Source organism: Triticum aestivum, chromosome 2D, assembly GCF_018294505.1.
Source record: "Triticum aestivum cultivar Chinese Spring chromosome 2D, IWGSC CS RefSeq v2.1, whole genome shotgun sequence".
NCBI lineage: Eukaryota > Viridiplantae > Streptophyta > Magnoliopsida > Poales > Poaceae > Triticum > Triticum aestivum.
In genome coordinates, this window is record NC_057799.1 from 29,731,374 (window position 1) to 29,757,534 (window position 26,161).

General features: G+C 46.0%; 3 protein-coding genes, 1 long non-coding RNA gene and 1 pseudogene across 4 annotated transcripts; 1 reads left to right on the forward strand and 4 right to left on the reverse strand.

Moving 5' to 3' along the window:
* Window positions 1-705: 705 nt before the first annotated feature.
* On the forward strand, window positions 706-1,990 carry LOC123051258 (40S ribosomal protein S6; the record flags this gene model as incomplete). The annotated part of the gene is given in 4 exon segments (XM_044474092.1): window positions 706-763; window positions 862-970; window positions 1,062-1,334; window positions 1,509-1,990. Coding segments are annotated over 4 exon segments (682 nt in total), but the record flags the coding sequence as incomplete, so codon positions are not given.
* Window positions 1,991-3,879: 1,889 nt separating this feature from the next.
* On the reverse strand, window positions 3,880-6,567 carry LOC123051259 (40S ribosomal protein S6). Its single transcript, XM_044474093.1, has 6 exons — window positions 6,384-6,567; window positions 6,186-6,250; window positions 5,120-5,177; window positions 4,917-5,025; window positions 4,554-4,826; window positions 3,880-4,366 (listed from the first exon to the last, which is right to left on the reverse strand). The coding sequence occupies exons 1-6, from the start codon at window positions 6,387-6,389 to the stop codon at window positions 4,125-4,127; spliced, it is 753 nt and encodes a 250-aa protein (XP_044330028.1). The 5' UTR covers window positions 6,390-6,567; the 3' UTR covers window positions 3,880-4,124.
* A 4,066-nt stretch (window positions 6,568-10,633) lies between these two features.
* On the reverse strand, window positions 10,634-12,613 carry LOC123048478 (uncharacterized). The gene is made up of 3 exons (XR_006423304.1): window positions 11,745-12,613; window positions 11,351-11,675; window positions 10,634-11,276 (listed from the first exon to the last, which is right to left on the reverse strand). It is a non-coding gene; the product is annotated as an uncharacterized lncRNA (long non-coding RNA).
* Window positions 12,614-14,094: 1,481 nt separating this feature from the next.
* LOC123048479 (uncharacterized) lies at window positions 14,095-15,162 on the reverse strand (annotated as a pseudogene).
* Window positions 15,163-20,028: 4,866 nt separating this feature from the next.
* LOC123051260 (rho GTPase-activating protein 5) lies at window positions 20,029-22,805 on the reverse strand. Its single transcript, XM_044474094.1, has 5 exons — window positions 22,323-22,805; window positions 22,085-22,205; window positions 21,807-21,926; window positions 20,974-21,204; window positions 20,029-20,882 (listed from the first exon to the last, which is right to left on the reverse strand). The coding sequence occupies exons 1-5, from the start codon at window positions 22,658-22,660 to the stop codon at window positions 20,244-20,246; spliced, it is 1,449 nt and encodes a 482-aa protein (XP_044330029.1). The 5' UTR covers window positions 22,661-22,805; the 3' UTR covers window positions 20,029-20,243.
* Between the last annotated feature and the right edge of the window lie 3,356 nt (window positions 22,806-26,161).

A 26,161-nucleotide genomic window follows, 5' to 3' on the forward strand; every position in this document is an offset into this window, starting at 1 on the left:
TTGTGATTGCCTGTCTTAATAAGAGGCTCCTGTCAATGTTATTGCGCGATTAGAATAATGTTAAGCTTATGCTGTTCGCCCGGTCTAGAATTGAAGAGTGTTCTCGGATGGTGTTCTTATAACAATAAATGCCTTTTATTATGAAACCTTGTCAGAGAGTCTACTGTACTTTGTTTTGATGTCCAAATGTAGTTTCAAGTTGCTTTTATCACACTATGTACATTCTCCTACTTTGTGCTGCAGATAAATGTACAATTGGATTGTTTACTCTTAAATTGTAGTATAATGTATTCGAGTTAGCAAACGCACAGCAATATTAGATGGCTACGCCTATACAACCCCATTCTTTACAGCAATATTAGATTAACAATGAATGGTTTCAACTATCTTGTGATGCTCAGTACTGAATGGTTTATAAAGAAACATAGGAAACAGTGGACCTGTGATGCAATGAACAAGGCTGAACTGTTTTTGAACTGCTTCAAAAATATCGCAGATGATGCCATGATGTTAGGCAATTAGCTGTTTTAACTATGTGCACAATGTGATAAAACAAAAGTAGTTTACTTCTGAAATCACCATAAGCAGGCTTTAAGTGGGCTAATGATCAGTATATTAATGTATGTTGATTGACGAAATATTCCTGTTGGAGTTTACTCTTTCCATTTTTTGTTTGGTTATCTAACACTTTGGTATGAACTACAGGCGGAACCTTTATGACAAGAGAATCTCCCAGGAGGTAGTTGGTGATCTTCTGGGTGAGGTAATCTACTGGCAACTTGTTTCATGATTCTTAAACGCTCAAACCGATGTCTTGATAGTTTTTATCATTAAGACATCTGTCATTTCCTGTATTTTCAGGAATTCAAGGGTTATATCTTCAAGATCATGGGTGGCTGCGATAAGCAGGGCTTCCCCATGAAGCAAGGGGTGCTAACTTCTGGGCGTGTCCGCCTTCTGCTTCACAGGGGTATAACTTTATCTCCATGGTACTTCTTAACTACAATCTTTCCCTCTTGAACCAAATTCTTACCTGTGTTTCTTTTGCCTCAATTCTGTAGGCACACCTTGCTTCCGTGGGTTTGGCAGGCGTAATGGTGAGCGCAGGCGAAAGTCCGTCCGTGGTTGCATTGTCAGCCAAGACCTGTCTGTTATCAACTTGGTGATTGTCAAGAAGGGTGAGAATGATCTGCCAGGCCTTACTGACACTGAGAAGCCCAGGATGAGGGGACCCAAGAGGGCTTCCAAGATCAAGAAGCTGTTCAACCTTGGCAAGGATGATGATGTCCGCAGCTATGTCAACACATACCGCAGGACCTTCCTGAACAAGAAGGGTGAGCTCTCAACTGTGTTAGTTTACTGCATTAACCCTATTCTTATTCCATTGTGGATACACTTTTCTCAAGGAAAATTATGATTTCCTTGTAATATCATAGTGCTTGTCTGAGCAGTTTTGTGTCTCTCATTTACTTCTTTCTTACCTAGATCATATTGTTCCTTATTTCCAGGCAAGAAGGTGAGCAAGGCTCCCAAGATCCAGCGTCTTGTGACTCCCTTGACACTCCAGAGGAAGCGCGCCAGAATTGCAGACAAGAAGAAGAGGATCGCCAAGAAGAAGTCAGAGGCTGCCGAGTACCAGAAGCTGCTTGCACAGAGGCTGAAGGAGCAGAGAGACCGCCGGAGCGAGAGCATGGCCAAGAGGAGGTCGAAGCTGTCTGCTGCCACCAAGGCTCCCGCTGCCTCTGCTTAAGATGTTTACAGTCATTCGTTATTAGCTATAATAGCGGAAGAATTTCTCGCACTTTGTTGGATGATATGAATCTAGCTGCTACTTTCAGCGTTGTTGAGTTGTAATTGATGCTGTTTTGCGTGAACATGGGTACCTTATGGTCAGGAGTTCGTTGCTGAATGAACAAATTTGCGTGAACTTCGGTAATTCATGCAGTTTTGTGTGAACATGGAATCTTATCAACATGTACTTGTTACTCAAGTTTTATGGTGGTTCAGGTAGAGGTATCAGAAATGCCTTGTTTTAGTACTTTAATTTGTTCTGTTTAAATTCTCAATTTACTAGTGATGTTTTCATACATCCTGACTGAAATTTGTCCCAGGTGATTCCTACAGGTAAATTATCCTGCATTTGCATAGACGTACATACTAATAATGAAGTGAAGATGAAGCCGTACAGAGAAGGCAAAGATGCCCACCCTATCATAAGATTCGCGTTCTTCGTACTAATAATGAAGTGAAGATGAAGCCGTACAGAGAAGGCAAAGATGCCCACCCTATCATAAGATTCGCGTTCTTGAAAATCGGCAGTGTGTGCGTATTTACAGGTGTGGGGATTAGTTGGATCTTAGATTGTTTTCTTTTTAACGGAATTGGGATTAGTGTTCTAGAGGTTCAATACCTTGAGGCAATATGTGAAAGAATTAAAAGTTTGTACAAAGCCCGGTAATTGCATTTTTGGTCAAAATCAACCCAAAGTTGAGCTTGTTTGCAGACTTCCTCTAGTTTCCTCTCTTAACCCTAGGCGGCTAGGACAAACTAAACCCCTCCAGACTTTTATCGGCAAGTCCATGGATTTGTTCGGGAATCCCGGTGCCTGCTCCGGCCAGTAGTTTAGTTTAGGGTTGTTTAGTCTTCGCGGGTGCGGCGCTCGGACGGATGGCGACGTTTCTTCTTCGAGTTTGTCTTCCAGGCTTCGATCGCCCTTGAGTTCATCTGTTTAAAAGTAGTCGACGAACTTCGGTGTAGATTTTTGCCATCTACTTGGGCGGTGTTAGCGTTTTTCGTTATGTGGCAAGATTTGATGTTAGGTGCTTCAAATCTATGCAAAAGTTTAATGACGACGAGTGCGGCTTCAGGGCGTTGGTCCTCGGTGGCACATGCATGAAGACTTACCGGCTGTCATCGACAAGGTCAGGTCGGTTCCGGTAGGGGAGCGGCGACGGCTTGTTCTTATGGCACTAGTGGTTGTTTGGAATCTCGATGTACTTTTTATTATTTTTGAGATGTTTTGTAATTCCGGTGAACTATTATAATAGATTTGATCCTTTTGGAGAAAAAAAACTAGCCAAGTTTTGGTAGCAAACGGAATTAAGGGCAAATTTCTTGTTTGTTTTGTTGCGATTCCCTTGCATGTTTTTTTTTGACATGGAAACATATTTATTCCATTAACCAACGAACGCAGCATAATCGCTGGCCACCAAATCCTGTACAAAGGTAGGAGCGCCACCCGGCCATACGGCTTGGGGATTAGCATCCATCTTTGCACCGAACGCCGCGAGGGCGTCAGCTACCTTATTACAAAGTCTTGGGCAGTACACAACAGAAAAGGAAGAAAAATTCAGTCTAGCATGTTTAGTCTGCTCTAAGGCAACCAGAAATACAGCAGGTTTTGGATTGTTTCTGATGAAACAAACGGTGAAATCATATAGTACTCCGTACAGAGACAAAAGTTTATGAAAGAGAATTTTTTGAAGGAGTTTGCCTTCAGGCAAAATTAGCCCCACTTGAGTCACAAGTATAAATGAATTTTGTATTTTCTGTAAGAAAATTAATGCACATCAAATGCTAAAACCGAAAAGGTGATTCTTTTTTAAATGACTGCTCACCTCCTCCTCGATCATATTTCTTTTAACAAGTCAACCATCAAAATTAACCTCAAGGTTAATATTCTTGAAGGCCTTAAATTAGGAAATACTCCCTCCATTCCTAAATGTAAGTCTCTGTAGAGATTTCACTATGGAGTACATACGGAGCAAAAACACTCAAATGAATCTATATACATCCGTATGTGATTTATAGTGTAATCTCTATAGAGACTTATATTTAGAAACAGAGGGAGTAATATGGAGCAAAAAAGTAATGAGCAGATTAAATGGCCGATAAGACAAATTGAGTAGAAACTAACATACAACTCTGGCAAACTCATGACAATAGAGTACTCATCATGTTCATGGTAAACTGCATCAGGTACAAGCCCAAGAAAGCTACTCCAGTAACAAAACTTCTGACAATAAAGTACCCATGTTCACGCAAAACTGCATCAATTACCAACCCAAGAAAACTGAAAGTTGCGGGTAGATTTTTCCAACAAAGTGCGAAGGACTGTAACCATCTTAAGCAGAGGCAGCAGGAGCCTTGGTGGCAGCAGACAGCTTCGACCTCCTCTTGGCCATGCTCTCGCTGCGGCGGTCTCTCTGCTCCTTGAGCCTCTGTGCAAGCAGCTTTTGGTACTCTGCAGCCTCTGACTTCTTCTTCGCGATCCTCTTCTTCTTGTCTGCAATTCTGGCACGCTTCCTCTGGAGGGTCAAGGGAGTCACGAGACGCTGGATCTTGGGAGCCTTGCTCACCTTCTTGCCTGGAAATAACAAACAATACGATACGGTCTAGGTAAGAAAGAAGTAAACAAGACACACAAATCTGCTCAGATACGCAGTATGATAATTTTCCTTGAGAAAAGTGAAAGAGGGCAAAATAACACAGCAGGATCCAGGATGGAACAAGAATAGAGCTAATGCAGTAAACTAACACAGTTGAAAGCTCACCCTTCTTGTTAAGGAAGGTCCTGCGGTATGTGTTGACATAGCTGCGGACATCATCATCCTTGCCAAGGTTGAAGAGCTTCTTGATCTTGGAAGCCCTCTTGGGTCCCCTCATCCTGGGCTTCTCAGTGTCGGTAAGGCCTGGCAGATCATTCTCACCCTTCTTGACAATCACCAAGTTGATAACAGACAGGTCTTGGCTGACAATGCAACCACGGACGGACTTCCTCCTGCGCTCACCATTACGCCTGCCAAACCCACGGAAGCAAGGTGTGCCTACAGAATTGAGGCAAAAGGAACACAGGTAAGAGCTTGATTCAAGAGTGAAACATGTAATTCAGAAGTACCATGGAAATAAAGTTATACCCCTGTGAAGCAGAAGGCGGACACGCCCAGAAGTTAGCACTCCTTGCTTCATTGGGAAACCCTGCTTATCGCAGCCACCCATGATCTTGAAGATATAACCCTTGAATTCCTGAAAATACAGGAAATGACAGTATCTTTGATCAAAACTATCAGAACATCAGCTGAAGGGTTATGTATCATGAAATACGTTGCTAGTAGATTACCTCACCCAGAAGATCACCAACTACCTCCTGGGAGATTCTCTTGTCATAAAGGTTCCGCCTGTAGTTCATACCAAAATTTTAGATAACCAAACAAAAAATGGAACAGCATTGTCCACAAGATACATTGATATACTTTAATATAGAAAAGTAGAAACAGCATTGTCCACAAGATAAATTGATATACTTTAATATAGAAAAGTAGAAACAGCATTGTCCACAAAATACATTGTCCACTATATATGTAAATTTAACCAGAATATTTTGTCAATCAACATACATTAATTTACTGATCATTAGCCCACTCAAAGCCTGCTTATGGTGATATCAGAAGTAAACTACTTTGTTTTATCACATTGCCCATAAAATAGTTAAAACAGCTAATTTCATTATGTCATGGCATAATCCGTCATATTTTTGAAGCAGTTGAAAAACAGTTCAACCTTGTTCATGGCATCACACGGTCCATTCTTACCTATGTTTTTCAAAACTAATGTACTGAGCATCAAAAGATATTTGAGGCCATTCACTGTTGATCAAATTGTTAAGAATGTGGGAAGGGTTGGATATGCTTAGCCATCTAATATTGCTGTGCGCTTGCTAAGTCGAATACATATATACAATTTAAGAGTAAACAATCTTAATATACATTTATCTGCAGCTCAAAGTAAGAAAATAATCATAGTGTTCTCAATGCAATTTGAAACCACATTTGAACATGAAAATATAGCAAACATCCTTGATACAGTATTACTGTTATAACAACACTGTCAACAGCGCTCAAAGAACTTTAATTCCAGTCCGCTCCATCATCAAAAGCTTCAACAAGATTCTAATCGCACCATAACACTTATAAGAGCGTCCTATTAACACATAATCATAAATAATGGTTCCACGCCACCCAATTCAACGAAGTAACAGGACTAGATGCACAAGACTACAGCATTCACGAGCCCACCGAAGTCCAGACAAATACACTAAACAGAAACGCGATTTCCCAATAGCAATCAAGCATGGTGATTCCACGACGCAGATCTAGAGGGCGAACGTGGAGATGAGGAACACTCACAGCTTCTGGTCGTCATCGATCTCGACCTTCTTCTGGCACCCCGTGGTGGGGTTCGCGATGTTCAGCTGAAACCAACGCAAAAATCACACGAGTCAGGCATCGCACAGGCACAGATCGCATCTGCGCGCATCCGGAGGTGAGGGGAGCGCAGTCACAGGTCAGATATGCGCGCATCGGGAGGAGAGGAGCGGCGCGTACCTTCATGGTGGAGTCGCGGCACGAGCTCGCCGGCGGCGAGCAAACCGAACGCTGGGTGGAGCGGCGGCGGCGGCGGCGCGGTTGCTCGAGGGGTAGGGTTTTGGGCGAAGAGGGTGCGGCGGAAATGTGTGGAGCTGGTTATATAGGTGGGGGCGTTGAGTGGGCCGCTATTGTCCAGCCTCGAGCTCCAAAGTTGATCTGGGCCTGCAAAATGGGCTTGTGCCCGCATATATGTTTCAATAACACTTGGGAGCGACACGTTGTCTAAAAAAAAACTTGGGAGCGACACGTTTTTTCTATAAAAAAACTTGCATGATTGCATGTTGAGGTGTACCTTATCTCATCCATAATTATATAGTAATGTGGCATACGAGAAGTGCATCGATGGACGCAGCGGCATATGCACCCACCGCATCAATGGTCGTCAATCCTTCTAGATTCGGAACTGGACTAGCACTACTCATTGTATATTCGCAGGTACGCGTGTATAGCAGACGTATGAAGAAGGGAATAGTGTCTATATGTGGGCCCAGGACACCTGAACACCTGACACTAACATTTTCAGGGCGGTACAGGCTCCTTTCGCTCAGCAGAAGGGGCTCTGTATAATAGTACGTGCGATCACAACTTTAAACACCATCACACGCTGTCCATGCACGAGCCGCGCTCTTCAGTTCGAACCAGCCTAAATCCCAGAGTTCGTCCGACTCTCAGCCACCCCCGGCTGCCACCGTCACCATTGCCGCTCATCTTGTGCCCAAGATACCCTGGCGTGAGGATGATATGGTTTGCATCCAGCACAGACCGGAACCACAGACGCCGACCCCGCGCTATGCCCCGGCGTACCAGGGGAAACATCAATAGTTCTGAAGAGTTTCGGGCCACCGCGCCGGTGAAAACATGAACCCCATGGACATGATCTTGCCAGTTCCCTGTCACTGCATTGTCAACGAAGGGCCGCCTCCACTGGAATGACAAGCACCACCACTACGCAACCAACTTTAATCGCCTGCATGCTCAGGGACAGGCGACAAACTCCCAGATCTGCCGGCCAACTTCTGGAACAGCCCCCTGGTCGAATCTAACATGCGGCAACCATGGAAGCAAAACAACTATCAGGGAGGGGAAGCATCCAACAAGGCCAACTGGGAAGAGGGAGACGAAGGAGGGATTTACTCACACATAAGCCATGGAGGTTGCTGCCTCCCCTTCAGTCACCGTGGGAAGCTTCATTCGACCTCGCATTAGGGTGTGTTTGGTTGGGGAACCAACTGTCATGGAATGGAATGGTTCCATTCCAGAGGAATGGGTCCGTTCCATTCCTGTGTTTAGTAGGAGCAAAAGAGCGGAACGGGTTGGTTCCGTTCCGCTGTTTGGTTGGAAAAACGGAATGGGAAATGGTATGACATAAATTCAAAATTTCGGCAGCATTTCATTTGTATTTTCAAGAAAGACAACATGAAAGAACATGCGGTGCCCCCATGTTTGGTTTTGGTAATTGATGACAATCTCTATGGACTAATGGTTGCCTTGAGTTATATTTGAAGGGTTTGTCCATAGGCTTTTCTTGAAGTCCATTTATTGGTTTCAAGGAGAGTTTTTGATGACCAAGGTGCTATTAAGGAATCATCCAAAGAATGGTCTTGTGAGTGTTGAGCTTATTGCAAGCATGTCTTGAAGAAGAAGATTGTGTGATCATTTATGTTTACCTTCAAGACATCATATAAATGAAGAGAGTTGGAAAGATTCAAGATTGATCAAGACTAAGTCAAAGAGTGAATCAAGTTGATCAACACACAAAGCGTAGAAGATGTACCGAAAGGGATCACGTGAGGGATCACGTGATCGCATGGTAAGGTAAGCATTGTCCTTTATGCTTTGTGTACTAACCCATGGTCTACGTGAGAGTTCTATATGGGGTTAGGTATGTTTCCATGGGCTTGCGTCAAGAGGAAGATATTATACAACCCATGGAGGATGACATCAAATGGTGTTCGTCACCAAGTTTGCGTGTGCAAGATCAAGTGGAGCATCATCAAAGAGATCTTATGCTTGAAGCTTGCCGTTCATTGTGGTGACAATGGATTTGTGAAGATATGCCGAAGAGTGGCTCACCCATAGTGGAGTATGGGGAGCAATCCATTAGTCTTCACCGAGCCAACGCAATCAAGAAAGGTGGTCCAGCTTGAGGGAGTCAAGATCGTCATCATCCAGCTCAAGTGGACTATGCGCAAGGCAAAGGTTTGCCCTTGATAGGTTTTCTATTTTACCGGTCTCATGGTAGTTGTGGGAGACCGGGTTATAGGATCGATTGTCGTACTATCAAGGGGGGCTCTCGATGAGTAGCTTGACCGTATCGTTCATAGAGAGCTCAATCCATTGCATCCTTGCATCATCTTTCTTGGTTCTTGTTAGCTTCTCTTTGTGAGTTTTGGAGTTTTTGATCATCTTCATGACAAGCTCGAGTTCATCGAAAACGGAGTTAACATGCATATTCTATGATGTTTTCGATGTTGGAGGTTTTGCCGGTTCTTCTCGGTTGGAGTTTTCTCTCCTCTATATATTAGGCATACCTCCCATGCTACTCGTCGTCTTGTTTCCAACAAGCTTGAGTTTGCTCAATTCGGAGCTCATATGCAGAAGTTATGGCAGTTTTGGTTTCCCGTGGAGTATACTTGTTTTCGTGGAAGTGGCTTTAGGATGGTCCCAGCGGTAGTACCGCGGTACCCAGCGGTAGTACCGCTTAGGGGTCACAAGCGGCAGTACCGCTCCGCAGCGGTAGTACCGCTGGTGGGTCCTCAGCAGTAGTACCGCTACAGTACCAGGCCCCTACCGCGTCGACTCGAGGGGTCATTTTTCGTGTCGGATAGTGCGGTACTTCGCAGCGGCAGTAGGGCGGCAGTACCGCTCACGAGCGGTAGTACCGCCCAACCACCGTGGCAGTACCGCTCGGGTCTGTCACTCTCCTGCCCTCCAGACTCCACGGTAGTACCGCCTGGGGGAGCGACAGTACCGCTGTGATCAGCGGTAGTACCGCCCTCTGCGGGGCTGTTTTGGGGGTAACAGTTGGATTGTTCCCCCCACTATATAAGGGGGTCTTCTTCCCCGTTCTACCTTATCCTTTGAGCTTGTGTTCTTCCCCCATTGTTGACCTTCTTCGAGCTTGCTAACTCTCAATCCCTCCATGGATTCTTGCTAGTTTTTGAGGGAAAAGAGAGAGGAGATCTAGATCCACATTTCCACCAGTCACTTTCTCCTCTATGTGAGGGGAACCCCTTGGATCTAGATCTTGGAGTTCTTGGTGTTCTCCTTCTTGTTCTTCCTCTCATTTTCCTCCCTAGCATTAGTTGCTTCGGTGGGATTTGAGAGAGAAGGACTTGGGCACTCCGTGTGCCCTTGCCATTGCATTTGGTGCATCGGTTTGAGTTCTCCACGATGATACGTGGAAGTTACAAGTTGAGAAGCTTATTACTCTTGGGTGCTTGGTACCCTTGAGCTTGTTCCTCTTGGGTGCTTGGGCGCCCTAGACGGTTGGTGGTGTTCGGAGCTCAATCGTTGTGGTGTAAAGCTCCGGGCAAGCGTCAGGGTCTCCAATTAGGTTGTGGAGATCGCCTCGAGCAATTTGACGGGTTCCGGTGACCGCCCCAAGGATTGCCAAAGTGTACGGGTTCGGTGACCGCCCCCAAGGGTTGCCATTTTGTACGGGTTCGGTGACCGCCCTCAAGGGTCCCTTAGTGGAATCACGGCATCTTGCATTGTGCGAGGGCGTGAGGAGATTACGGTAGCCCTAGTGGCTTCTTGGGGAGCATTGTGCCTCCACACCGCTCCAAACGGAGATTAGCATCCGCAAGGGTGTGAACTTCGGGATACATCGTCGTCTCCGCGTGCCTCGGTTATCTCTTACCCGAGCCCTTTACTTATGCACTTTACTTTGTGATAGCCATATTGTTTCTTGTCATATATCTTGCTATCACCTAAGTAGTTTTTCTTGCTTAGCATAAGTTGTTGGTGCACATAGGTGAGCCTAGTTGTTGTAGATTTTGTGCTTGACAAATTAACCGCTAGGTTTATTCCGCATTTGTTCAAGCCTCAAACGTAATTATTTTAAAGCGCCTATTCACCCCCCCTCTAGGCGACATCCACGATCTTTCACAACATAACAATATATATTGACAATCTTAACATATAAATGACAACACATATAACACAGGTTTCAACAACACATATAACATAGGTTTCCCAAAAGCAATCAGAGTGCAATAGAGCCATACATCTCAAGTTCACATACTTGACAACCACACATGTCAAGTTCACATACCAAATCTCCAAAAGCAATCAAAGTGCACTATAGCCATACATGTCAAGTTCACATACTTGGCAACCATACAACCATATCGAATTTAGAAGTTCTTCTTGGCATACCTACTCACCCAAACAGACTTGTTGATTTTGGTAAGTTTCATGAAGGCTCTTGCAGTCTTGGGGTTGTCCAAAAGATGAGCATAGTAGTGGGCTAGATGCTCTTCTTCAAAATCTGGCAATGTGGATATTACGTCCCAAAGGTCATCGGGTATGTCATCATCATCTCCACTAGACTTCACAAGCGCTTCAGCCACAAGTTTGAACCCATCTTTGAGAGTGATAACTAGTGGATCCTCAACAATGTGCTTTATCTTAGCCTTCTTTTTTGGGTGGTGCTTTGGGGTCACAAGACTCACCAACATTTGGTGACGTGTTCACCTCACCATTCTCCTCGTCTTCGAGATCAATAGAAAGAAGATCGTTGCCAAACCTAGCATTCTGCGCCTTGGCCCCCATTGTCCCATAAATGGAAGCCATGTCATGATAGTGTTCAATTGGTGTATTCAAGAAGGGGGCATCAGCTTTGTGGGTCTACAAACATTGTGCAAATTGATTAGCATAATGCAAACATAAATGGCATCAGATTTGTGGGGTGAGAAGCATACCATACAATTCCCTGCATAGTGCTCCTCGCTGAGCCTAATTGTGCAAGTGTCTTCATCCCTCGCTGAACATATGGACAATTTCTATCTAAGCCAACTTCTTACCTGGTGGTACTTGTAAGCCTCTCTCACGCGTTAACGCATCAGCTAAAACGGGCATCGTGTGCTGACCCTTCCCAGCCAGCCAATACATACGTGAAGCGGAGATCAAAATCTACCGCTGCCATCACATTTTGGGTTGCAAAGGCCTTCCTACCACGAAAAGAATGCTCCACATCTTTGGTAACACCTGCTCGCACATGTGTACATCGATAGCTCCAATACAATCCTATATAGTGACAAGTAGTAAATACCATATCATATAGCCTACATACCTACGAATAGTTTTAGAAATTACCTTAAAATATGGGTCAAAACCGATGATTTCCTGCAATTTTTGTGGGGGTCTCCAATGATGGTGGCCGTATATAATCGTTACGAAGATCGCCTATGGCATGAAGAACCTTTCTAAAATAGATGCTAGTTGTGCCGTATGATCTACAAAAATTGGCTGACACAACCCTATTTCGAAGGTTATGCCCAATTGTATGCAAAAACATCGCCAATTGTTGCTCCACACTAAGATGTGGACTGTCTTCTAGCAACTTGCGATCCCTCATTATGCGACACAAATTAAAAAACGCAGCTCTTTCAAACCTTAACATGTTTTTGCACAACACATCACTTTGCCATATTTTTTGGTTTAGATAATCAAATCTGATTCAATCTTTTTCATGCATTGGCCCATAGGTAATGCGTGGTCTTCTTTTCCTTATTATAGCCCGAACAATGACTGCCATTGCAGCTAGTGCAACAAAAACAGCAGCTCCCCTAACCATCTTTTTTCTTTTGTTCATCTTCTTGACCATCTACAAGTGATGCATAATATCAAAAATATAGCTACGAATGATGCATACATCAACATATATATTGCAAAAAAATACTGGACAACATGTATTTTTGTACAAATTAGGAAAACAGACCACTGATTTTACCAACATAAAGTAACAGAAGTGAAACAAATACAACCATGAATCATCACAAGAACCACTCCATCTCTCTCTATCACTCTCGTTTGGGCATATTCATGACCAGCAGCAGAATATACAAGGGGAAGGGATTGATGTTTGTACCTAGAGATTGGGATGGTGTGCTGGGCCTCTGCTGCCGCTGTCAGCCTACCAGAAGCCGCCGCCCCGCTGCTATTCCTCTGCAAGCCGCCGCAACTGCAGATCCAGATCGAGCTCCCTCTATTCTGCAGCAAATCGTGAGACGAAAGAGAGGAGTTAGTGGGCACCGAGGAAAGGAGGGAGTCGGCCGGCGGGGAAGGGAAGATTTGGCCAGCGGGGAAGGAAGGAATCGGCCGGCGCGGCTAGATCCATGGACGGGGAGAGAGGAGGGAGAGGCGGCGCACCTGGAGGGAGAGCGAGGCGATAGGGCTGTGAGGGCTGCAAGAGAGCGAGGGGTGAGCGGTTCCGCGTGGTCCAGCCGTTTTCGAGGTCTCACCACGTTCCGCATCTGGGCCGAATAGTCGGTCCGCGGAAACGAGTGGGTTCCGATCCATATGCCCAACTGAACGCGAAAACGAGGCCTAGGAATGGGTCGGACCCATGCCATTCCAGTCCGTCACATCAACCAAACACACCTTTAGTGTCCCAGCCGCGCTCCCTGTCTGAAAACGGTGGTTGGTTGGGGCAGATGAACAGACCTGCACATAGACGTACACGGAACCTTGCTGGTGCGGATAAACAAATAGTATGTGAGTACGAAAAGCCGACGCAGTGATCAAATCACCTCTCACGTGGGGACGATATGTGGACCAACCTCGTCTGGCAGCCTGACACTAATCATACGCCTGCACCTGTATCACCCCTCGTATTTCAACAGAAGTTGTCCCTGTAAACCTTAATGCACAGATCAACGCCACAAAAGTGTGCGGCCAGATTGCTGCGAGCAGATGCCGCTGCGTTCAGCACGTGCTCTCTCCGTGTCATACTTGCATGTTAAGATAAATAAGTTAGTGGGATAACTCTTTTAGGTATATAAGATTGTCATTAGTTAAATGTAGTTGCACTCTGGGTTGCCTTCTACAAATGATTTCATTATTAGTTATTCCTTTCTTCGTAAGCACTTGACCGTCGTTATTGCTACGGTATGTTATTGTCTAATATGCCAAATTATATATATTAAGAACTGTGAAACCCGTAAGTGTTATTTTTTTAATGCACTCATGTGCATTGCAAGTAGAGAAACACAATAATAATGGGATTTGCGTGTGTGTGTAGGGTAGGGGGGGGGGGGCACATGCGCCCCTTTTCATGCATAGTGTCTTGTTTGATTCACGAGAAGGTAGATACTACATGGCGAGGTAAAATCAGATAAACTTTGTGCATACATTTTTCCTACACGGAATGAAGTAAATTTTTTATTCAACCTTACATGCAGCTTACGCTTCCATTAACCTGATAATTACATGGGATGAAAAGAGTTGTTTCTTTAACCTTACATGCAACTTATAATCTCTAGCCTGGAAGCTGCATGCAAATAGTTTTTTATTCTGACAACTTACCTTGCTTGATTCACGAGATATTAGCAGTGCAGAGCTTTCTAACCCTGTGCTTACTCTGCGCAAAACCTTGTGGTAAAAAAATGGAAATACACTAACGGCGATAACAAATCAGACACGTCATGTATCTAAAACACGACTACGGTAATCCAGTGCTCTAAAGTAACACAACATCATGCAATCTAGAGACCAAACCAGTAGGTAGAAACTTCACGGACATCCATTAGGTGGAACTGAGATGTTGCTGTATTGAGCACGAGCATACCGGAGGCTCCCTTCCCCAATGTCCAGTACACGAATCCATCAACCACCTTGCCAGGTTTGAAGGAGCTGGCGTCATTGGGCACCAGGGCCCTTGTTTCCACCCATGGAAAAATATGCCACTCCATGGTGTGCGATGAGAACACGGCCACGCGCGCCCGCGACCACACGCTGCAGCCCCTGTTCCTCCTGGTGGGAGAGCGTGTGGAGCTCAAGGTAGCTGCCGTCCGACAGGATCTGGGTGTCGGGGAAGAGGGTCAGGGCCTGCGTGAGTGGGCTGTAGCTGGCTCGCTGCTTCCGGTGGGCGATGTGGATCTCGCCGTTCAAGCTGTAGTCGAACTCCCATCCAAGGTGGTCGGCGGGAGGGCAGCGCATGCTGCGGGTCTGGAGGAAATCGGCGTCGCGGAAGGCGGCGGCGAGGCCTGGGTCGGAGGGGCGCCAGGGGGATGGGTAGACCGGGAGCGCGTCCATCTCGCGCTCGACGAAGAACGCGAGGAAGGGCGGCGCGCGGAGCGAGCGGAAACGGCGGCGGAAAGCGGGGGACGAGCGGACGACACCGAGGAAGGCGCGACACGTGAAGGCGGCGCGGGCGACGTTCGGGAGGTCGGGGAGGCGGGCGAAGATCGCGCGGAGCAGGTCGTCGCCGAGAGCGCATATGGTGGTTCGAGCGGCTGGCGGCCGTCTCGCCGGCGGCGGCGATGGTGGGGAGGACATGGCGATATGGATGGGAGCTCTCAGAAATGGCGAACTTTTTTTCTAGACGAGAAATGGCGACCTTTTTTTTTTAGGAACAGAAATGGCGACCTTAGGGTTGGGAAGAGCACAATAACTGTGGGCCGGCCCAATTGCCAAAAACTTTCCGGAAAATTCGAGAAAACAACTTAGCTTTGTCCGAATTATTTTCCCTGCAAAAAATATGCTGAGTAGAAATTACTCGCATGATTCCTATTTTTTCTGATCCTTTATTTACACACTTCTCTAATTGCTTTGCTAGAAATATTTTCTTCATGTGTTCTAGCATTCTATATTTCCATTTTCAATTATTTTATGATAGTCATTATTGTTTTCTCCAAGGAATTTGCTTTTCTTATATATATTATGTTTGCAAGAACGTTAGCTGTTCCACAAATTTTCTTTGCCCACCAAGGTTATCTACTTTATTAGTTTGGTATATTTGTTTATATGACAACAAATTTGTTCCTCACACTTCCATATGTTCTCCACGGCCATCCTCTTTTGTTCCTTAGATATTTGTTTGTAGAAATAAAGCACATCTTCCCGCAAAAAAGAAAAGAAATAAAGCAAATCGCTATTTTTGTTCTCGTATTAGTCGTTTTTTTTCCTGGACAATTCTTGAAACAAAAAAATCATTCATTTATTCAGTGTGGCCGTATTTTTGGTCCAATGTTTGTAAAAGAATCCACGTGATAATTTCATGTATGAAAAGTTAGTATGGATCTAGAAAATAGTTTGTGTTGGGATGAACTTTAGATTTTTTTTAGTTGGGGGTGACAATTGGACTTGAGAGAAAGAGCTACTGGTACGAAATTGACATTTTCCAATTAATCATATGCCCATGAACGAGTGACATTCCAGCACACACCACTAGGCCTCTAACCATAATTTTCAGAAAAGTATGATGTCGAACTCATGTGACACAGACATGTAGATGTTAGAATTCTAGAGTTGCAATGTGGGGATAAAGCTGTACCATAAAGTTTGGGGCCACGCTACGCGTCGGCCGGTGGATAAGTTGAAAATATCCGCCGCCTGGCTGGCCATTGGATGTGTGCGGGATGGCCGTCCGATCTACCCATCCACGTGCGCCACCTCCTTTGCAACAAGAGCGGTGTTGCAGAAACATTTGTAATGTAAGTCGTGTTGCAGAAACCTTTCAACAGACGTGATGCTGCAGAATTTTTTTGCAACAAAGATCATGTTGCAGAAACGTCTGTAGAAAACTTTGCAACCAAGTTAAAGTTACAGAAATATTTTTGTCTTCACTTTTATATAGGTGTTTCGGAAGAAAATTTTGCAACATCATTTATGTTACAGGAATCTTTCTTGCAACACGAAAGATGTTGCAAGAAATAAATCACGGTCTGTCGTTCGCCGTGGACTCCCATCGAACAGGCGCGAGGAAGGAGCGACACTGGACCTTCGACCAGGTCGGCTCGCCGCTATCCTCCTCCCCGGCGAGGTGGGTGCACCGCGCGCGGCCAACGGTCATGATGGAAGCCGGTGGCAACGGCGGCGACCGCACATCCATCCTCCTCTCCAGTGAGGTGGGCGGCTGCCGGCAAGGGCATCAGCTGTGGTGACTTTTGGGGACAACTATCATGCAGTGATTGGTGTTGGCGAGAAAGCAATGGAAATTTCCAGGGAGAGGACTCGTGGAGGAAAAAGTCACTGCCTCTATTGGGATAAGGTTGGGTGTGACAACAGTGGTGGATCTCCACTCGACACGCGTCACGCAAATGAGGTGGTGGAAGAAGTCCCAGTTATCTGTCGGTTGACGATAAGTATTTCCCTAAAGTTTGACACCCACAGATGGTCAAAAGCTATTTTTTTTCAAAGAGGAAAGTTCATTCATTCCAATCTCTGCAAAGTTACAATCACAACCCGCATCGTTCATTACAAAAAGGCATCAAAGTGCAATAAAGAGAAAAAGAACTACAGGACTTAGAGCAACTCTAGCAGACCCCGCAAAACGCCCCGGCCCGCAAAATAACCGTCAAATTGCGGGTCGGGGCCAGAAAATCTGCACGACCAGACCCCGCATCCAGCACCGGCCCGCAAAATTTTTTGCGGGGCGCGGCAAATCTTCTCCCTCAACCTCTATCTTCACGGGCTGGGAGGCCGACCCGAGCTCAACCCCCATCCGGCGCGAGATTTGGCGGGAGGGACATTTCCGCGCACCATTTCCCGCTCCCCGCACCCTCCGCCACCATTGCCCCCCTCCGAAAGCTCCGGCTGCTCCTCCCCGGCCGTCCCTCTCCGCCATGGACGACCCCATGCTGTCCCCCGTCACCGTCGAGGTCGCGCACGCCCTTCCCCTCGGGCGGATCTCATCGCCGGCCATGTTGGCCCCGCCGGCATCGCCCAAGCACACGCCGCGCCTGCCCGCAAGCGGCAGGGCAACGTGGTTGTGCAGGGCGGGAATCCGGCTGCCCCCGCCGCGATGGCCCGCGCTTCGGGCGCCAATACCGCAGTGCGATCCCGGCCGGCAACGGAGAAGGCCGGCAAGGCCGCGGGCGCAAAGCGGAGGAAGGTTCCGACTTCAAGGAAGCCATCTTCTTCGACCTCTCACTCCATCCCCCAGCAAGGAGGTGCTCTGGCGATGCCGTTCAACGGTGCCGCTCCCCCCGCGAGCGAGGTGTTCGATGAAATGGCCGGAAGGTATATCTCTTCGGTCTTCGGCGATTCTCTTTTATTTTTCGCCATTGTTTTCGATAGCTCGTGACTTGTTATCGTTCGCTATAGCGGTGGTTCGAACAATGCAACAACCGAGTTCGTGAACTTGTTGGACACGAACGCGGTTGACATTGATCAAGCCCCTTTCGAACCTTTCGACTACAATGAAATGGAGGGCGGCGTGGACGATCATGGTTGTGCGGACGAGTTGGAGGAGATCGAAGCGGAAGCGTTTGAGCATTCACAAGCAAAAACTGGGAAAAGCCAAAGATCGAAGAACTACACGATCTTGGAAGATCAAGCTTTGATCAAAGCATGGAGTGCGGTGTCTCTTGATGCATGCACGGGTACTAATCAAACCTCCAAGAGATATTGGCAAAGGATTGAAGATCAATACTTCCGCATTAAGAAAAACTACCCCAATAAGACTCCAAGCACATTTCGGTCGCTTCAAGGTCGTTGGGAGAACATCAAGCCTATGTGCAGCCGTTGGGCAGCTTGATTGGAGCAAGTACGCAATGCACCTCCAAGTGGCACCGTGGAGTCCGACTATGTGAGTTTGCTTTGCCTTTGTTCAAGTTGTGCATCATCATAATGTATCATGAGAAATGATTGCATCACTTTGTTCACATTGTGTAGGACAAGATTGCTCAACATAGATACAAGGACATGGAAGCTTCGGAAGGCAGATTCTTCAAATTAGAGCATTGTTGGGAGTTGCTCCAAAAGTGCGACAAGTGGAAGTTGATCGACAAAGAATCCCCACCAAAGAGAGGCTCACTTACAAACATGGATGAAGATGGGGATGATGATGGCCCAAGAAATTTGAACAAGCCCGATGGCGACAAGAAGACTAGAGAGAAGATAAAGAGAGAGCAAGAAGCATCGAGCTTGAGGGAGAAGATTGATGTCATGGTGCAATCAAACGAGTTGATGTTGTTGAAGTCGTTGGAGATCAAGAAAGAGTTGGCCGAGAAGAAGGCAAAAGAGAAGCAAGAAAAATGGCAAATGCTCAAGGAAGAGGGGCTGCGCAAAGCTGCCATTGAGGAGAGAAAAGCACACGCCTCTGAAAACAAATCGCTATCATTGTTGCTCGCCGAAGAGAACAAGATCATGTCAATGAACCGCAATGACATGGATGACGTCACCAAAACATGGCATGATATGGCAAGGAGAGAGATCTTGAAGAGGAGAATGGTCGCCTCGGCCGGTCCGTCTGCCAGTTCCGGTGATGTTTTCTCTGCTCCATATGGTGGCAATGTGGATGACTTCGGTGCGGGAGTTGGAACAAGCGACGGAGGTGGCTACGGTGGCTACGGTGGCGCCGATGAACTTCAAGATGGACTCCATGGCGCGGAGTGAAGATCGACCCCCAAGATGATGCCGGACATGGGCGCATACCTTTGCATGCCCTCTTTTGCATAATGAACTTCGCTTTTATTTGCGCGCAAACTGTTTATGTCATTTGAATTTGAACTTGTTTGTGAAACCCTATGACAAATTTCATATTTGCAGTTTTTCTGTTTGCGGGTTGTTGCGCTATTGCCCGAGCAAAACTCGCATAGCCGGCCCGTAAAAAAGCATATTTCACGAATATACTTTTTTACGGGTCCGTTTGGGGGGTCTGCATCTGTGCTAGCCCTCGCCGGCCCGCAAAAGCTGTTTTGCGCGAACTGCAAACGCGTTTTGCGGGCCGGTGTTTTGCGGGGTCTGCTAGAGTTGCTCTTATGTAAGAAAAGATTGTAATGCTCGCCATCCTTTGGTTAGAGAAGACCAGTTCACTCACAATAATTCAAAACGGTGCATAGGCCCATCTACACCCGATGAACAGTAAAGTAAAAAAAAGTAAACAAATTTTAAAAAACTGAAATTTTTAGGCATCCAAGATGCTCATGTGCGCAAGGTGCGTGCAAAGTTTCGTGGTATGCGACCAACTTATCCATTACTATATCTATGTATTGTAGATCATATTGGGAAAATCCTGCATGACTCGTTGTGCACATGAATGCTTGTTCTTCTGCAGAATTTATTAGTTATATTAAATAGTTGGTGATGTCCGGTGTGTACTGAAAATACCTCCATGTAGTGAAAGAGTTTGAGATTGTTACAATGCTTTGGACAGAGATCATCTCAAGTATTTTAAGCTGCATATCGTTCGATACTTGGACTCCAACTTTTGTCCTGCAAATTATGTCAAGAAGAATACGACAAGGCAGAGATGTTTAGTAAAATATTTTTTCTGTTGATCTCCCGATACCCTTAAATACCTTTTCTTAGTCCTTCTATTTGTGGTATGCTGCTTTACGAAATAATTCATTAGGCTGCATCAGAAGCAGGGAAAAAACTCACAAAAGGTTATGGATAGTTTAGAAGCAAGTTATTGTGCCTCTACAGGTCCAACTTACTCAAAAACAGAAACTAGGCATTTCGGCATAATCAAACCACACGAGTAATCAATTACACAGCTCCAGCAACAGAATATTACTGCAACAAAGTTCCTCAACCCTGTGTTGACTGAATGACACGCAGGCGTGGAAGTTACAGCTAGGCGTTACATTACATGGATGACAGATCGACAACCAAAGATAAATCTGCATCCTTGCAATGAGCATATAATCAGCTCAATTCTTTGGCATTTGTGGCCTTCTCGCTTGTAGTTTCGGTCCTGGTCTCCATTCGCATTGTCGGCTCAATGCTGTTAGTACCAACTGCATCTTCAGTGCTACTTGTTTGATCACTCACCCTGCAAGACTCACTTGTGCTTTCAGAGGAGCTCAGCTGCTCTGCCTCTTTGGTGGAGGTAAAGAAGATGCTTCCCTCGTCTTTTTCATCGCCTGCTTTGCTCACTTCCTGCCATTCGAGCCTCCTTAAGAAACCTTCTTCGATGTCGCTAAGCGATGGATATTTATCTTCATCGTTGTCGATGGTGCAAGGCAGACGAAACTCAAATGAGGTGTGCCTCCTGGACGAACCAATTAGCTGTTCGCTGTCCGTTATCAGATTGTTGGCCTTGTCAACACTCTTTGAGCTTTCACTACTGTCATCGCCATATTTCTCAGTCCCACTGTCATTGCCATCACCTTGGTCGTGCTCCCGGTCCACCTCATCAAGTCCATCGGATAAAGTTGGCGATGACGAAAAGGTCGAATATGATCCTTCATCATCCTCACGTTCTCTGAGTGTTTTGAGAACCAGGGTCTTGAGCAAGTTCATGACTTGAACAGCGTGCATCAGAGCAGTAAGAGGATCTGACATCTGATTGCAAGAAAAGCATTCGCCAATGTTAGCAGCTGTGTCAACAAGAAATGTTTATCAAGTAAGGGAAATGTGGCAAGCAAATCAGTACCTGTGTCATATTGGGTGCGAAAACCATAGCGATATTCCGGGCATTCATCTTGTTCGACTCCTCTTCTTCGACAACATCAGCCATGAGCTCTACAACCCAGCTGAGAAGTGCAGCATGTGTTACAGGAATATGGCTCACCAGCTCCACACATTGTTCCTCCGTGTTGCAGTTCAGGACTTGCTCTGGTGAGAGGCTATCAAGCACGCCTTCAGGTAGTTCCCTGAACCAGGCCTGCATCGAATTTGCACAACATAATTAACCCCTATGTTTTCGCCGGGCAGAAGTACCAAATGTTTGAAAATCCAACACATATAAAATTTGAAGAGAACAAGAAAAGCTCAGGGGCAATGTAATGAAAAAAGGAGAAGACTTGCTAGTAGTTGAGTGGTTGAACTTCTGAAACTGGTGTGTGCTGCTTCTTGAGCAGGATGGGTTTTTAAGTTTGTAAGGGCTGTTGCCCGGATCTGGCTTGTGTGTTCTGTCTGCCTCATCAATAAAAATGGGGCGGGGGGAAGCCCCTATCTTTCAAAAAAAAAATGATGGTAATTATCTCATCAGTAACAGAATAGCATTATTTTCTGTCAGAAAGGTACTCCAATAGTGTACTGTTGTGCTCCTAATTAACTACTCCCTCTGTCAGAAATGCATACCAATGGATGGCTCTACCCATGGAAGATGTTCACTAAGAGAAGACTTGTAATATACCACATTTCACTACACATTTCTCTGCACTAGTAATCTCACAAACCTATTTATCGGACTCGTTTGCACAACTGAATCCCAGAGAGACTAAAAACAGTGAGCTCCAGAAGCTCCTGGTAAACAATGGGTACCTTAATCAAGCTAGCGAGGCAGTGGACGTCGATGTCGTCAGGAACGACACCCCTGTTCAGCTGCTCCCTGACATGCTCCTCCTGGCTGTTCTCCGGAGTGATGCGGAAGATCCCTTCTGCCTGCATACACATCATCGATTCCATCCACACAGATCAGTGAACAACATCGACTTCAACAACGAACACACTCAGCTTCACATTTGCCCGGCTCCAAATTAGATGAAGTTTCAGCTAGCAAAGAGGAGCAGAGTAATGGATTGCTTGCGCAGTTGTGCTACCTTGAGGCCATCCTGGGAGTAGAGCCGCTCCTGCATGAGCAGGAGGATCTTGGGGACGGAGTTGCCCCTGTCGTCGTAGCCGCACTGCATCGACTCCGGCGACACCCCGAAGACGCTCGCGCTGCAGGCCGGAAAGCACACGCATTTGAGATCCGAACCGAACCCTCATCCTCGCGGGGGCACACGGATCAGCAGGCAAGCAGTAATCTAGAAGGAGCAGAGTTGGTTGGTGAGTAACCTGGCGCTGGGGGCTGGGCAGGGGATCTGTAGCTCGAACTCGACGGGGAGGCCGAGGAAGCCCTGGAGGCGGTCGAAGGTGACGTGCGCGACGTGGCGGACGTCGGTGGGCCAGCCGATGTCCATCCCCCAGCCCGCGCCCGCCGCGCCGCCGGCCGGGTCGTCGGCGTCCGCCATCTGGCACGGCAGCGCCACCGACTTGCGCAGCGCGGCGAGCAGCAGCTCCAGCACCTGCCCCTGCTGCCCCTGCCGCTCCTGGTGGTCCGCCTTCCGCTCCCCCACGCCCCCGCCTCCCCCGCATCCACTGCCGGAGCGGGAGATGAGCACCACCTCGCCCATCAGTCCTCTTCCTCCTCCTCCTAGCCGCTGCGCTGATGTGTGGGCGGCGGTGGAGCTGAGCTCGAGGGCAGTGGAGTGGGTGAGTGTGGGAGGAGGAAAGCGGTGGTGCGATTTTGAATGGAGCGGTGGGGGGCATGGAGGGGGCCGCTTTTTTGTTTGGCTTCGGTTGTCCTCCCCGCGATCTCGATTCCGAATTGGGGACGGGGGAGAAGCACGTGGGGCCGGGAGACCAGACAGAGGGGCCCCACCTCCAACGGCTGTCAAATTCAAATGCTAGGTGCTCCAACGACATGGCTGATCGATCGTTCGTGTGGAGAAATAGTCAGGCTAGGCTAGAGCATGTCCAATAGCTGCCCTATAACAGGAGGGCATAACTGCTTTTTTGGGTACACCCTCCATTTTTGCATACAAGGCCACTATTAAAAGCACATTTTGCATCTATACAAGGCCACCAATAATAATCGAGGCAAATATTAATGATGTTTCATCATACTAATCCATGGCTTAATTACTAGTATGCATGTAGCGGATGATAATGACACACTCACCTGCTTCGTCTCTCACGGCCACTCAGTTTCCTTTAATGTGCATGCACCCTATTAATTAACCTGGTAAACGAGAAAACAAATTGGCTTGTAAAGCACATGTTAATTTTTATCTTGATACCTGTAATTTGAGTTTATGGCCTTGTATATAAAAATGGAGGGAGTATTTGAGATAAAAAAAACCCTGCTCTAATAACCGTCCTTAATGTAAATTTTGCTCCGAACCTTTTTGAGCAGCCCAAAAACCAACATCAAGTGCTGCAAAAATAAATATATGGCGCTTTGGCTGATGCCGCAAAACCAAACACAACGCGCGGGCAGCCCCAACAGCCGCCCGGACCTTTCCTACTTGCAACCGGCTCCCCATCCCTCCCCTCCGGTCACCGGACCGCCATGATCCGCTCCTCCGACGCGACTACCGACCCCGCCGCCACTCCCGGTCTCCTCATCAAGGGCGACTCCCCCTCCAGTCGTTCCACCCGTCGCCCCCATGGTCGCCCCTACTCGCCGCAACGGTTTTACAGCCCCACGAGCAGCCGTTGCAGGCGTAGTGGATGCGCCACCTCAAATGAAGGTCGTCGCACCCAAGCCAAGAGGAGGCGGCGTGAAGAGGCCGCCACGTGACCCCGCCTTGGTTGCTTCATGGACGAAGAAGGCGAAGGCCACGTCATCGGATGATGCCGCTGCAGCGCTAGTGCATCCTCCTCCTCCCCCTTTCGTCCCATCGCCGCTTGTGGAGGAGGAGTCAGCATCACCTGTCACGACCAGCACAATCATCCACAACATATTCAACAAAAAATATCGTAAAGGTAAATAATAATATTTCTTCTCTTCGGTTTTTGCATTGTTTTTCGTGCTGAATGCAATTTTAAATGTTGGAAATAAAGATTTTGTGTGCCTATATTCATTTTTGTGCATGTAGTGTTCATGATGACACTTTTTTGCAATTTCAAATGTTGCAGATGAAGATTTTGTCTCTCAAGAATATGAAACAAAATATGATGATCAGCTTCTTGACATGGAGGAGGATGGTTTTCTTGATGAAACTCCTAGGGGAAGAGTGGCAAACTACTAAAACGATGAGGACGTTCTATTATGTGTGGGAAGATTTTCTATTGATGCAACCTTCGGAAGGGAGCAACCAATGAGCGCATATTGCATGCAGATCAAATAGTCCTTTTATGCACACAACGGTAGGGGCTATGGTCGATTGACCGCTTCTCTCCACCACTGATGGTCCACAATATCCACAGAATGTCAAAAGTGGTTGGCTTGCTTGTCAAATGTCGATCCCATGGACCCAAGTGGTTGCAACAATGATGATAAGGTGATTGTTTGCTAAATTCTCAATTGGTGTGTCAATTGTAGTATGTAGATCATGCTTCCTCGTTTAGTTTGTATATGTGCCTAACTTATTTTCTCAATTATGGTATGTAGCTCATGATTACTCAAGGTTTAATCCAATGAAAAGGGAGGATGGGGACAATAGAAAAGCATTCATGTTGCATTATTGCTGGAAGGAGCTTGAAAATAAGGAGAAGTGGAAGAACCAGGAGTTATTTGAAATTCTTAATAAGAGGAAGAGCTCATTGGAAATGTTACTATTGTTGTTGTTGATGATGATGCACCAAGTGGTGAGGAAAGAAAAAGGAGCCCCACTCCCAACACGGTTGCCAAGTCGAGAAGGCCTGATGGAAGAAAACATGTGACGGAAAAAGGAATAAAGGCCAAAGAAAATGATCTTAAGTAATCATTCTAAGTGGGCCAGTCCACATAGAACTGACCTTGCTATTTTTGGGAAGGTTCTCGTCAGTTTTACGGGTGAGCTTTCTTTGTTTTATTGCCGATTTTTCTATTCAGATTTTTTTGTTTTTACTTTTACTTTTATTTTTATTTTCAACAATAATTATCTTTTTAAAATTCATGTAAATTTATAAATTCATGATTTTTTAAGCTCTTCAACCCTTTTTAAAACTGCATGAGATTTTTTAAAATTCATAAAGATTTTTAAAAATTCATGAAAAATTTTAAATTTGCAAATTTTTTGGTTTTGGTATATTGATATAAAAATAGAAAATAAGATAGAGGCTAAGCTCATTACTCCAAGTTGCAATGTGTTATAGTCCGTAATTGTTTTTGTACTTTTTTTGAACATCTTATTGGGTTTGTGATCATGTTTCTAATTTACAAATTTTTGAAGCTCAAAAATATTATTTAAAATTCGTGAACATTTTTTTTACAGAATCTTTCAAATTAAATAGAAAAAACCAGCCCGCCAGCCGATTAAGTAGGCAAGTTGGGCCGAGCAAGTAATCAGGCGCAATTACTGGGCCGGCCCATGCGAGCGACGCATGAGTGCTTTTGCGCCAGAGGGAGCCTCAAGAGTTTTAGGAGAGCTCCTAGTTGACGCCCACGACAACTATATCTCGCATTATGCAAGAGTTTCTTCTGTCTCGCTGAAGAGTTTTCCCTTGCGTCGTAGCTATTGGGCCAACCCATTTTATGTTTTTTTGGACCCTGATAAGTGCCACACGTCAGGTACGAGCACATGGCAACATCAAACATTTTCGACGGCAAGTTTAGTCACGCGAGTTTCTTTGGTTTCGTTTATTTTTGAAAGAAACTTGTCGTGTGTTGGATTTGTCATCCATGCGTGACTGGAATTGCCATCGAAAAACGTTAGCTCCGGACTGCCATGCATCTGACATGTGGCACTTATCATTTGCTTTTTTTTTCACACTAGGTGTTGTGATCGAGTTTCCCTGTTGCACTTCGTTCGCTTGTTCACAGGTTTCCTTTTTTTCTTTTTTGTTTACTTTTATGTGTTTTCTTTGTTTTCTCGCTAGTTTCTTCAGTTTTATTTTTTTATTTGTTTCTAAATTTTTCTTCTTGGTTTTCACTGTTTTTTATTTTTTTTTTCTTTCTCTATTTTCGTTGATTTTTTCTTTGGTTTCGT